This window comes from Aplosporella prunicola, assembly GCF_010093885.1.
Source record: "Aplosporella prunicola CBS 121167 unplaced genomic scaffold K452scaffold_25, whole genome shotgun sequence".
NCBI classification, from domain to species: Eukaryota; Fungi; Ascomycota; class Dothideomycetes; order Botryosphaeriales; family Aplosporellaceae; genus Aplosporella; species Aplosporella prunicola.
In genome coordinates this window covers 413,417-425,727 of record NW_022983553.1, presented here as the reverse complement: position 1 = coordinate 425,727, position 12,311 = coordinate 413,417, and the positions used below count along the sequence as shown (strand labels likewise).

At 55.0% G+C, this 12,311-nt stretch overlaps 4 protein-coding genes across 4 annotated transcripts; 1 reads left to right on the top strand and 3 right to left on the bottom strand.

Annotated features, from left to right (window-relative positions):
• Nucleotides 1-1,296: 1,296 nt before the first annotated feature.
• K452DRAFT_95588 (uncharacterized protein) lies at nt 1,297-2,354 on the bottom strand. Its single transcript, XM_033547351.1, has one exon. It carries the CDS (start codon nt 2,041-2,043, stop codon nt 1,420-1,422), a length of 624 nt encoding a protein of 207 aa, XP_033393842.1. The 5' UTR covers nt 2,044-2,354; the 3' UTR covers nt 1,297-1,419.
• A 170-nt stretch (nt 2,355-2,524) lies between these two features.
• K452DRAFT_291180 (uncharacterized protein) lies at nt 2,525-5,181 on the bottom strand. The gene is made up of 5 exons (XM_033541129.1): nt 4,660-5,181; nt 4,502-4,606; nt 3,516-4,448; nt 3,021-3,459; nt 2,525-2,866 (listed from the first exon to the last, which is right to left on the bottom strand). Exons 1-5 carry the CDS (start codon nt 5,167-5,169, stop codon nt 2,667-2,669), a joined length of 2,187 nt encoding a protein of 728 aa, XP_033393841.1. The 5' UTR covers nt 5,170-5,181; the 3' UTR covers nt 2,525-2,666.
• Nucleotides 5,182-5,643: 462 nt separating this feature from the next.
• On the bottom strand, nt 5,644-7,357 carry K452DRAFT_329023 (uncharacterized protein; the record flags this gene model as incomplete). Its single annotated transcript, XM_033545030.1, has 3 exons — nt 5,644-6,432; nt 6,485-7,275; nt 7,327-7,357. The coding sequence occupies 3 exons, from the start codon at nt 7,355-7,357 to the stop codon at nt 5,644-5,646; spliced, it is 1,611 nt and encodes a 536-aa protein (XP_033393840.1).
• Nucleotides 7,358-7,598: 241 nt separating this feature from the next.
• K452DRAFT_361586 (uncharacterized protein) lies at nt 7,599-11,301 on the top strand (the record flags this gene model as incomplete). Its single annotated transcript, XM_033546432.1, has 4 exons — nt 7,599-8,074; nt 8,124-9,458; nt 9,511-9,816; nt 9,870-11,301. Exons 1-4 carry the CDS (start codon nt 7,956-7,958, stop codon nt 11,299-11,301), a joined length of 3,192 nt encoding a protein of 1,063 aa, XP_033393839.1. The 5' UTR covers nt 7,599-7,955.
• Between the last annotated feature and the right edge of the window lie 1,010 nt (nt 11,302-12,311).

The window sequence follows — 12,311 nt, the reverse complement described above, 5'->3', positions numbered from 1 at the left end:
GGGGGGGGGGGGGGGGGGGGTGAGTGAGTGGGATGACGATGCCGCTTGCTCTTTGTTATTGCCGAATTGGGCTACGGCGGGTTGGAGGACGCTTCATCCTCCCTTTGACATCTCGCCATCATGAAAAGAAGGTGAATCGGCCCTCGATGGAGAGAGCAGGGTATAAATTCGATTTCGGAACCGTGTCTGGACTCTGGATATCTTTTGTGGAGAGGCCTTTGTGGGATTGGACGTCCTGCTTGCTCTGCACCTGGGTGGGTGCGGGTGCCCCGATTTTTACAGCACGCCACGCATCCGTCTTTTTTTTTCCTGCCTGAACACCGATCTCGGTTGCGGTACTCCGATCTGACGATCCATGCTTAAATTTGCGCTTCTTTGTTTCTCACCGACACCCACAACCCCAGCAACCGTCGTTCAGCCTCTGATGGCGAGTCGAATCAAAGCGCCGCTCGAGCATCAACTAACTGAAAACGAGTCAGCGAGATGAAAAGAAGATCGCTGTGCTTGCTGTCACCCGTATGACTGAAGAGGACGAAAATCGCAAAATTAATTAAACGCCCCCGCTTCGGCTTCTGAGCTGGCAAGGCGTCTCGTCCACTTGCATGTCTGAAAGACGATATGTCGGCAAATCGTCGGGTCACGTGGCCCCATGGCCCAAAAGGGTAATTCTACGGTGCTGCCCCTCCACAAAGCTCGAACGTAGCCTTGAGCTGCACCAACGCGTCGTCGCCCAGACATATGGGCTCCGCGGCTACTGGCCCCCATTTTGCCCAACAGCGCTGAGCTCGTTGCCGCCGAAATTCGCGCATCTTCGGGCCATTGCCTACCTCGGTCCTCCTCACAAGACCTACGCTTGGTGGCTAGACGTCTGCTGGTGTTACAGTGTCTGAGGAGAACTGCTACGTTGGAGCTGTCCGCCTTTTCAGCGCTGTATCAATGATGTTCCGACCACGGCGCTGTCATCATGGAACTGTCGAGTCCGCGGGCTCTTCTCCGTCAACTTGGTCTTTAGTTTTTCTTGGATGGATGAAGCACTTTGCCTTTCCGACTCGTGGAACCCGTGTGTACGTACAAACCGCCACCTTCGAGCAATCCAGAGCTTCGAACCGCCATCCTCTGGCTATAAAGTTAGAAAACCCTGCCCCACAAATATGCTCCGCCACCGCGAATTAGGCGTCTATACGGGGAGTGTACTACGGTAGTGCCAATCGCACCGCCATTCTCCCCAACTAGCCCGCGGAACCACCCGCCTGGCCGCTCACCCACCAGTCGTCCTAGCCCAATCATTTGCAACCACTTACATACGCCCCCTTGACCGCCCGCCCACACCGAGCACAATGTGTCGACTTGGATGCGTTGCCGACACACAACAATCACTCCACGATCAACCGCGTCCCGCACTCCAACTCCTATTCCCCTCTATAATCCCCTTTTCCCACAAGGCTGCACGCAGCACGCTCTACCTCTTAAAGTGCGTACACGCGCGGCAAGCGCGACACCCCACCCACCCGCCCACCCGCCCACTATGTCCGCACCCTGCCTACCTATCCGCAGCACGCAGACAGACCCCGGCCGGAATTGGGGCCAAAACCGCAGCCACACCCAACCACACCACGCCCGAACCCCAGCAGCACGCACGGCCACATCGGGCCACACGATCCGTCCCCGCAGCCCGCGGCAAGCCGAGACGAGCCGAGTCAGCGCCCAGAGTCGCCCAGCAGCGCCTCGCGCGCAACCGCAGCCACTAGGAACGCGCTGACAGGGGTAGGGTAGGCAGGTAGGGTAGGGAGGTGGTGCAGTTCCTGCCGCGGTGGCAAGTGGTGAGATGTATGTGCGTGTGCAGCAGGTAAGTAGGTTGAGCAGCAGCGCGTAGGTAGCATGGTGCATGCAAGCAAACAAGCAATCTAAAAGCAAGCTGAACGTCACATTTAGAATTTCTCGGGGGTATGTCAATGTCATCTGCGAGCACCTGCCTTGCCCTGCCTTGCCCTGCCCGGCCTTGCTCTGACTGGTCTGACGCTCACCGCTCACTCTGCGCTGCATGCCCAAGTGATCCCTTGTGAGCAGCGCTGCAAGTAAGCTAGGGAGCAAGCGAGACAAGCCAACAAGTAGGCAAGCAGGCAAGCATGCCGGCAAAGCAAGCTCTGGCCGTAAGAAGGAAAGAGACAGCAAAAAACTATAAAGCGAGGACCAGAAGCAGAAGAAGAGAAGAGGAAGAGAGAAAAATAAAAAAGTATTAAAGACAAGAGAATCGTGAGCCCCCTGCGAGAGCCGGGCAAGAACAATATCATGAGCGAGCAAGAGAGCTAGAGCGAAGCGGAGTGCATGCTGTGATAACTGTATGCACTGCGCTCAACCGCTCCTCTCTCCTCCAGTACTACTCCCCAGCAGCCAAAAAAGGCCCGTCATCATCATCATCACCATCGTCCATCCGATATCGTCGTTCGTTGCTTAGGTTCGTTGCACGCCAGCTCCGTCCATCTCATCATCCTCCCTGGCAGCATCAGCATGCATCGTCCGTCCGTCCGTCCTCGCGTTTTTTTTTTTTTTTTTTCGCCTCCTTCGCACCACCACAACAACGACAATAATATAACTCTCCGGCCCCGTCATTTCTTCAGCACCGCCACACGCTCGCACCATACCATACGTCTGCGCTCGCTTGCTCTCTACCTGAAGCGTGCAGAGCAGCGGCCCATGACCTCACCCTGGCAGACAAGCTCGGCGTTGAACTCGGACCCGTCGAGCGTGAGGTAGATGTCGAAGTAGACGCGGTAGAAGGTGCCCTGCGGCGTGTCCATCCGCTCGAAGTCCTTCTCCAGGTTCTTGCGCGACAGGTCCGACGTCAGCGTCACCACCTCTTTTATGCCTACGTCATTGTCAGTATCTGCTTAATCCGGTGTATGTGGCGCGCTCAAGGGCATGCATGTTGCATAACCCGACGTAGTCGGTCGGTCGGTGGTGGTAATGGTGGTATTGGTGATTGTTTAGAGCAAGGAATGAGAAACAGGGGGAGAACTTACGTGGATCCTTTGTGTACTCGGGACACACATCGTCGTCGCAGGCGTACAAGATGTCCTCGTACATGAGCGTCGCACCCGGCGCGACCTGCCGGAAAAACGAGACCTTGACCGGCTCGCCGATCTTGACCCGCTGGCCCTTCTGCACGAAGATCTGCCGCGTAAACTTGCATCGGTCCTTGCCGTCCAACGACGGCACTCGGTACTGCTCCGGGTGGTGGCCCTCCTTGAACGGTTGCAGCGTCGCCATCAGGTAGTGTCGCCGCGCCACTCGGTGTGTCACGATGCGCTCCGTGATGCCCGCCGTCACCGCGCCTTTGACGATGGCAGCGACCGAGTCCATCGGCCGCACCACCTTGGATTGGAACTGTGGCGGCACGTGCAGCTTGATCTGTTGGAAGAGGTATTCTGACGCGCCGAATCCGCCGACGACGAGCACGTTCTGGTGGTGTCATGTGAGCTTGTGCTGAGAGATTACGATGGCTTCGGCCAACTTACCTGTAATGACCTGTTCTGCGCCTGGATGGCGATGATTTGATTTCTGACAAGTTCCAAAATCCGGTTCACCACCGGCTCGAAACACTGTAGAATCTCCTCGTTGGTGAAAGTCATGTAACCTTCCTCGATGCCGGCCTCAGGGTACTCCGCCTCGATTCCGACGTCGACCGCCCACTTCTGGCCGTTGTTCCGGAAGTCTGCCTTAATGCGGTTCTCAAAGTCCATGATGCACTTGGCGTACACCTTTCCTGCTGTCCTGGAACCGTCTGGCAACTTCATCTTACGGATCTTGGCGCGCAGAATGTTGCTAAAGTTGCGGTTGAGCGCTGTCGAACCACAGGAGTCACCGGAACCAGCTGTGCATTCTGCGACGGAGAAAGGCTGCTCCTCTTCGACTTCATAGGCGATCAAATCGACCGTGCCACCACCACAGTCGACAATAAGCACGGCGTCGTGGACCTTGAGGTTCAACAATCCGGTTTTGGAACAGAACATTGCTGCTGCTTCTGGCTCCGTGACGAGTGTCAACCGGTTGTCATTTTCATCACGCAAGAATCCAGCCTGAATCGCTGCTGCTCTTGTCGCAGCCTTTCCGGCATCGTTCCAAATAGCAGGCACCGTAAGATAGTATCGGATGTTACGCTCCTCGCGGTTGAACACTTCTCCCAGCGTCTTTTGTAGCTGATTCCGCATCGCTTGGCGCAGGTGGAAGAGGTAGTCGGCAGCGACATCAATCTCGGATTTTCCCGGAGGGAGAGGCGGCAGGTTGATGGGGTCGATGTATGTATTTCCAGAGAGCATCAACTGCAGCTTGAACCACTCCACCTTCTGCACGCCCGGCTTGGGGTAACCCGTGGGGGCCAAAGCGTCCGCGATATCTGGACCCCATCCGACAACCTTCTGGTATTGGTCGTAGTACAATACGGTGGGAATCTATCGTGGCGTTAGTGGGAGGCCTGACAATAAAATCCCAGCGCTAATCGCACCTTTTGTTTGGTCTGGTTTCCTGCGCCTGGCCACTCCGTGATGATGTCCTCCTTCGCCTCGGTGTTTGTTGCAAACGCAAACGCGACGCCGGAGAAAGTGGTACCCTGCCATCGCATTGTTAGCTGCGTCGTCTGCGAGCTCGGCATGGGCAACTCACGAAATCTATGCCGACGATCAGCTGCGCCTTGCTCCGTCCCGCGCCCTCGACCTCGACTGCCGCCGGTCGGCTGTATGCTTGCGGTCCCGCAGGCGGATTCCCGTAACCGCCGTATGCAGGCTGTTGGGGTTGCGGCGGGTACCCTGGAGGGCCCACCGGGGGCGCCTGACCGTACATCTGACCTTGCGGAGGGTATCCGTGGCCCGGGGCAGTGTTTATAGGCGGAGGCGGCATGGGGCTGTTGGAGCGACCATGCGGCGGCGGGGCAGCCAGGTTGCCGGCGGCGGGAGAAGCGTAGGTGTACGAGGGCGGGCGGCCGAGCGGATTGTTTGGATTCATGGGAGGAGCTTGCGGGAGCGAGGTGGTGGACGAGCTGGCGTTGGAGGGCGGGGATAACGAGCTGGCGCTTCCCGGGGGCGGGGTCGTGGTGTTTTGGGCCGCAACGTTGTTGGAGGATCTGCGTCTCGAGCCGCCTACTAGGTTTTTGAAGCGAGCATTAAAGGCCGACATGAGAAGGCAGAGGGAGGGGGGGAAGGTGGGGGAGGAAAGAAGAAGAGGGAAGAAGAAGAATCGGAGGAAAGAGAGGAAAGGGAGCGGGTTGGTGGGGAATTACGAAGCGCGCGGGCGTGAGATGGAGGCGGCGAGACAGGCAGGCAGACAGGCAAGCAGGCAGCGACGAGGTATTAGGTTGCTACGGTGCTGCGGCTGAGCGACAAGCTGGTGCTTAGCCTAGCGGAAGTCAGCCTTGGGGCCCGCCAAGAGCTGGCCCGGGTGTCGTGTTGATGAAGGCGCTCGATCACGCAGACAAAGAGGACAATGCCCGTAAGGTTTGATGAGGAAATCCTTCTTTCTCCTCTGCTGCGGCTTGCGACGAAGTTGGGCCTTTGGGCCTTTTTCGCCGGTGGGGGCGGAGAAGCGTGGCGGGGCACCTGGGCTTGGCGCCCTTCCTTCGCACCATCACCAGACAACTGTGTCTATCTACATCTAAAAGCACTCCGAGTCCCTCAGCGAGCCCTGCAGGTGTCTCCCCTTGCCATGGAACGTGTCCTCCAGCATCACGCTGTCCCCCGAATCGTCCACGTCATAGCTCGTCGTGTCTTCCTGCCCCGGCACCGGCGTGCGCCCCGTCAGGATGTTGTACAGCGAGTCCTCGCTTTCGTTGGTGCTGCCAGGCGTCCCCGGCCTGCTGCCTCTCGACCCGTCGAACCTTAGTATCGTCTCTTTGCCCTCCGGCCACACGGTCAGGAAGCCGTGGACGTCGCTAAATATAAGTGATGGCTTGCGCTCAGACCCGTCTGCGAGCCAACGTGCCTCCAGTTTGCTGCTTGTTCTCGGCGCCGCCTTTTCTAGCGGAATGTGCACCGCTCGTGGCTCGTTGGTGCTGGCGTCCCAGAAGTAGACTATGGGCTCTTCTTGCGCGCAATGTATCAAGACCAAGTTGGGTATGCTGGGGTGCCATTGCAGGCTTTTGACGGGTGAGTGCTGAATTAGCACAGTCCGGGCTGCAAGGCGTGACAAGTCCCACAACCAGACGGACGTCGGCATTGAATCATCCCTGGTCGCTATGAGGCTCCCGTCCGCATTGAAAGCCACAACTGAAATGCCGCTTTTCGGAACAGGTTCGTTTGCGGCTTGTGGCGCCAAGGGCGGCGAAACTGGCTGCGGTACCCTGGTGTATGAATGACCTGACGTTGCGGAGATTTGCTCTTGCCAGACTTCCCCAGCCGACAGTTGGACAACTGACGTGTGATCGAGGAAGACTGTAGGAGAAAACTATTTCATCGTCAATGGCTGCATCGTGCCCAAACACCACTTCCAAACTTACTGTGCGCGTGGAGAGTAGAGTAACCCTCTCGTCGAACCCCCCAACTGCCAGAAAGTCCCCGCGAGAACTCCATTCTATGCTCTTGATGCCCAGCCCACGGACTTCCACATCCTCGTCGCCGCTGTAAGTTCTGTAGAGATGGCCATCCGCAGTGTACACGTATAATCTATAACCTGTACTCGGAGCATCCCAAACAACAAACCACCTTCCGTCAGGGCTCCACTTGAAGCCTTGCGCATCGCTGCTTGCCAGTATGACCGTCTTGAGCAAGGAAAAAGTAACTCGCGCATGTAGCGTGATCATGTCCTGGGCTGCAGGCCTTGACAGCAGCGCAAATATTCCGTTGCCTGGTCCGAAACCAATTCCTCTTGCGTCCTTGTAGAATTTGGGATCCCTTATCTCGACGCTCCGTCCAGTGGTCAAAGACCACGCAGTAACCCTAGCCCCAAAGTCGGAGAAGACCAGGGCTTCATCGGCACTATTCCCAAACTCAGCGTTGACTACCTTGCCCATGCCTCCGCTACCATTGTTGATCAGCGCCGTCCACTGTGCGTCATGGAGATCCCAGACCCGGACATTGGAGTCGTCGGCGAGGAGAATCCGTCGCGTTTGCCGATCAGCGCTTGAAATCGGTGACCAGCGTAGAGCTGGAAGGGTCTTGAGCGTGTATTCGGCGGGCAAAGGTATGCTGCGGACTAGGGTGAGAGAAGCAGCCGCGCGGACCTGCAACCTGCTGCCATTGAGCGCTGCAACATAGGCACCATCTGGAGATGCGACGGGATGCAGCGAAGCTGTGAGTCGTTAGTGCTATCAGAGCGCGCCCAAGGAGTAGCGAGTTGCACCTTTGACTTGCTGCGAAACCTCAGTCCCCATGCTGTAGAGGTTGTTTACGATTCTCCCGCTGATCGTCGTCGCGATGACGACGAGAACATCAACATGTCTTCACGTGCAGCGAGACGAAAACTCAACAACAACAACGTGCGGAAAACAACATGTGCGCTTGGACATTGTCCCTTTTTCTATAAAGCCATGGAATGATGTACCTACAAGCCTGAAATCCAGCTGAGCTGTCGCCCGCTACTTGGTAAGGCCCAAGATGCATGCGGCCGAAGATCTTCTCCGCAGACGCGACACCAGTGCACCTTCCTCCATTGCAAGTCAGCTGCGATGGAAGACAACCTACCTAGAGAAATACAAGAGCAAGGATGCTGGTCGTGGAAAGAACCTCCCTTTTTGAGTCGGTAGGCAGCCGTCTCTCGGGTTGCGTCGAACGCCTTCCTCCCAAAACCGACAGCCGCACTTTCTCATCAATGTGCCCGTTGATGGTTTCCTTCTCTCTTCTCAGTGTTTATAAACCTTTCTTGCCTTCTCTCCCATCCATTTCTCCTCCATCCCACTCTTACCACTCGGCGTCTGTCCACTTGCTCAACTCTCACGCATCGTTGCTTGGTTTCTGCATCAATTCCTTATCATGCATTACACCACTGCACCACTTCTGGCCTTCGCTGGTCTCGCCATTTCCAAAGCCATCGATACCAGGGCTGTCAAAGCTGTCACTCCAGCTCCGCGCTATAGCTCGACTCTGACCCGGTAAGTGATGGTCAGTTGTCACGCTATCCTGGCCTAACATCTTTACTAGGACGCAAACGAGCTATTACGATGACGACGAAGGAGAGTCGGCCCATGAAGGAGCCTCAGTCTTCGTAGGAGAATCGGCCACTTGGAACTTCTCGGCCACCAAAGTTTCGGGCATTCTGAATCTGGACCTTTCGAACACTTCAGTTCCGGACTTGGAGGACATTGTAGAGTTGGACTTTGAGGACATTCTGGACTCAGACTCTGAAGATGATCCAGTCTCGGGCGACCTGGAACTGGAGTTTTCGGTCACTCGAGATTCGGGCAGTTTGGAATCGCAGTACTCCATTTCTGGGAGCAGCCATGAACATCCTTACCAGAGCCCAGGTCGATCAACATTCTTGGTACAAACAACCACAGTCCCGTCTTCGGCCAGAATCACTTGGACTAAGACCAGGCGGCCAAGCCTTGTCACATCACCTCCAATACCTGGCATCTTCACCAACCACTCTGCAGTCCCTGAAGTCCATGGAAGTCCCCAGCACAACAGAACACTCGGACTCCTCTCCGGTACACCAAAACGGCCAAGTCTTGTTACATCGCCCTCGAACTCTGGAATCTTCACCCACCATTCTGCAATCTCTGAGACCCATGGAGTTTCCCAGCACAAGACGCTCACAATTGGCTTAGGCTTATCAAACAAGACCTCGGACCGGAAGCAATTCGGCACGAGAACCTCGCCTTCCAGCGGTGCTTCCAGGCTCATCACGGGTTATTATCAGACTGATAGTCACGATCTCATTCCCAGCACGCCAACCGACTTCTGTGCTTTTACTCCAACCATGAGCCGGGGAGGTTTCGGACACAGCGAGACGCCCAAATATACCTTCAACACACCAAGCACCGCCTCGCTTCGCGTCTGTGGCGATATCGCCATTGAGGTTCTTGGTAGTTCCAGATGCAACAAGCCCACTTCCGGAATGCAAGACAAGTCTTATATCCAAACCTTCGGCACGACTACCTCATTCTCCAGCGGCACTCCCATTCGATCCTGCACCTGCACTCCCGTCTGCAGCTGTACGCCGACCTGTGGCTGCACTTCTGGTATCGTACAACGCAGACAGGCGAGTGTCACCGATGGCTACGGCTCCCATTCCGGACCGATTACAGAGCCGCCACGGATGCCTCAATCAATCTTGTCTGCGAGAGTTGTTGCTGTCTCCACGCCAAACCCGTTCAATACTTTCTCCTCCTCGGGCGATATCTTGGAAACAAATCCAATTCGTAATGGACTAGTCAGGAGCTTCGAATATGGAAGATTCGCCACGGCCTATTTTGCGGACACTTTCTCCGTTAACCCGGACACCGACATGTCGTACAAGAAGAAGGGCAAGTATAGGTAAGTGAACGACATGATCTTATTGTCTTCCAAGATACTTATAATATTTTAGGAGGGTGGCAGCTATCAAATATCAAAAGCTCGAGAAAGAATTCAAGAACAGCCACTATGCCAGGATCACTTGCAACACCTGGGCCAGAAGTATCGTCTCCGCAACAAATGGCACCGACGTGAACAGGAAGTTGGGAATAGAACTTCTCGACTGTTTCAGGGACTATGTGTTTGCCAGGTGGCGCAAGCACAAGACCGACAAGACTGACGAGACCGACCCTAACGCGAAAGTCAGCCGCAGGGCAGTTGGTCCACCTACTGGTGACAATGTGTGCATTGCGGGCCCAAAACTCGAGATCGACGGAGCGTAAGAGCTTTTCCCGAATTCTTTTGATGCAATCATCTCACATTTTTCTCTAGGGAGGTCCCACAGGAAGTCCTGTGCAAGCTTGTCGATTCTTACGAGGCTTCGACGGAGGCAAAAGAATGCAGCTCGAAACTCAGTTGGGATGATCTCATCAGTCTTGACCCGCCCATGAGTCCACCGGACCACGCAGCTGCAGCATTGAGTTGTATCGTACATTATGTCAAGACTGCCAGGCCTACCACCGCTACTGGGACCACCGCCACTACTGGGCCCACCACCATTACGCTTAAGTCTCAGATGCCGGCAGCCAAACAACCCAACATGCCGACCATCTTTGCCGCTCGCGCCGATGTTAAGCCTACTACTGAATTCGTCAGTACGAAGGCTGCTGTCTTTGCCAAGTCGGTTGTTGCCAAATCCACCACTTCCACGACTTCTACCACTTCTTGTTCTTCTATCACGTGGATGGAGGACCCAAAATTCACCATAACTGGAAGGGATCCCTGTGGGCAGCCGACATCGCGATCTGCCAATGGCATCGATATCCTAGGTTCTTATGAGTCGGTACTCTTGATCCAAAACAAAAACGGAACCATCCTCGAAACAACCTCGGCGACTTGGGTACCTAGTACCAATGCTCCGACGGCGCCTCCCCGTGAGCCACTGCTTAGCTTGAGCACAAATAAGAAAGGCACGATCATTGCTTCGGGCAATGGAACCGGCAAGTCAGAAGTTTGGACGGGATCTTCTACCTTCTTTACTGGCTCCCAACGTTCGAGCATTATGAGTGTCTCGTGGACCAAATACCCGCGGAGCAACAGCACTTCGAAACCCAAGAGAAGCCCAACCAGTCTTGCGGTGCGGGACGACGGCACACTTGTTCTTTCCAAGTCTGGTTATGTCCTGAACTTCGGAGTGCACCCAACACCGTCTAGGACCATCACTGTTTCGCACACGAACACGATCACGGAGTCTGTCTCTGTCCATTTCTCAGTATTCGCCACTCCAATAGGCGTTAAGCCATTTCCCATGGACGTCCATACCGAGGACGGTGTCGAAACTGAGTCTCTGGAGACGATCACGATGACAATAATGGGGCAAACGTGCCCAACCTGCTCTACGGTTGCGGTGCACCGGTCATCGGAAGAAAGAGACGAGAGCCTTCTGAGGCAAAAGCGATTTGATACTACAGTCACCTTTGAAATCACCAAAACTGTCACCAAGACCAAGGAGGTGCACCACGCGGCCTCATCAATCCCCTCAAACGTCAGTGCTGTCACTCTTTCGCCAATTCCTCCGCCAAAATCCACAAGCACTATACGGGCGTCTATTACGACAGTCACGCCGTCGTCACGGTCTACTAGCACCGCCTTGGCGTCTATTTCAAGAGTCACGCCATCGTCACGGTCCACTAGCACTGTCGTGGTGTCATCTGGAGTTGCGACCGTCACAGCTGGTGTTGCGACGGTTACAAGCTCCGTTTAAAATTTCATGCCATCAACTCGCATGATCACTTTCCACGAACCCGCGGCCGAGTAAGAGAAGTTTGCCGCTACTTGCATCTGCAGTCTAGCCGGAAAGTCTAATGATTCAGATGGTTGGTTGAAGCAAAGGGTGTGGTTGAGAAGGACTTGAGGAGGCAAACGGAGATGGTTTGATCGAAGGGCTCAAAAGCTAGAAGGAATGCGTTGGAGCACTATTGCTAGGAAGGACGGTCCGAGTGGGACCAGTCTTAGTCATAGCATGTTGCTCAGTCTTTCATCCCTAATCAACACCTGTCTCCCTACAGTTTAGTTCCTTTAAGTTGCATGCATGTTTCTCCCCTGGCGTGACCATACTGCCAATGGAGCACAGCCAAAGCAAACAAGGCATTGTTTCCCTAAAGCATTATTGTTCCACACTACAGAATTCGTCCCAACTAAGCTTTTACTCGTTCGCCCACAAGCGGCCTTCCCAGAAAACTCTCTTCCCCTTGCACGTCTTGCTCGTGCTCGCTAATCCCAACCATTCATCTCTGCGCCCAAATATCCCCTTATCCTCGTCTTTACTTTACTTCACTTCATTGCTGACCACCATCGCGGAACCATGATTTCGATTCCAACACTGAAATCCTATACCGGAATCTTAGCCTCTGTTGCTGACGCATGACACATAGAATCTTTTATTAAGATGCCGGGATACTCTCTTTCTGCTTACTTGGGTTTGGTGGTTGGTGGTTGGGTGGATGGGTGGCTGAAACCATTTTCTGCATGGCGGGTTTGTGGCTGGTGGCTTCCATGTGTGTGGTTGGGGCTTTGTGGACAAAGAAAGAATTGTAGGAGAGACAGTAGCAGTAGCAGCGACAATGGCGTTCCTGTCGTCATTGTGGTGGCGGGTGGCTGGTGCACGTGGGCGTTTGGCTTGGCTTGGGTGGGCTTGTGCACGTGCTGTGTGCTGCGTGGTGGGTGGCTGAGATATTGATATTGGGGGCTTGTTTGTTTGTTTGTTTTTTTTTT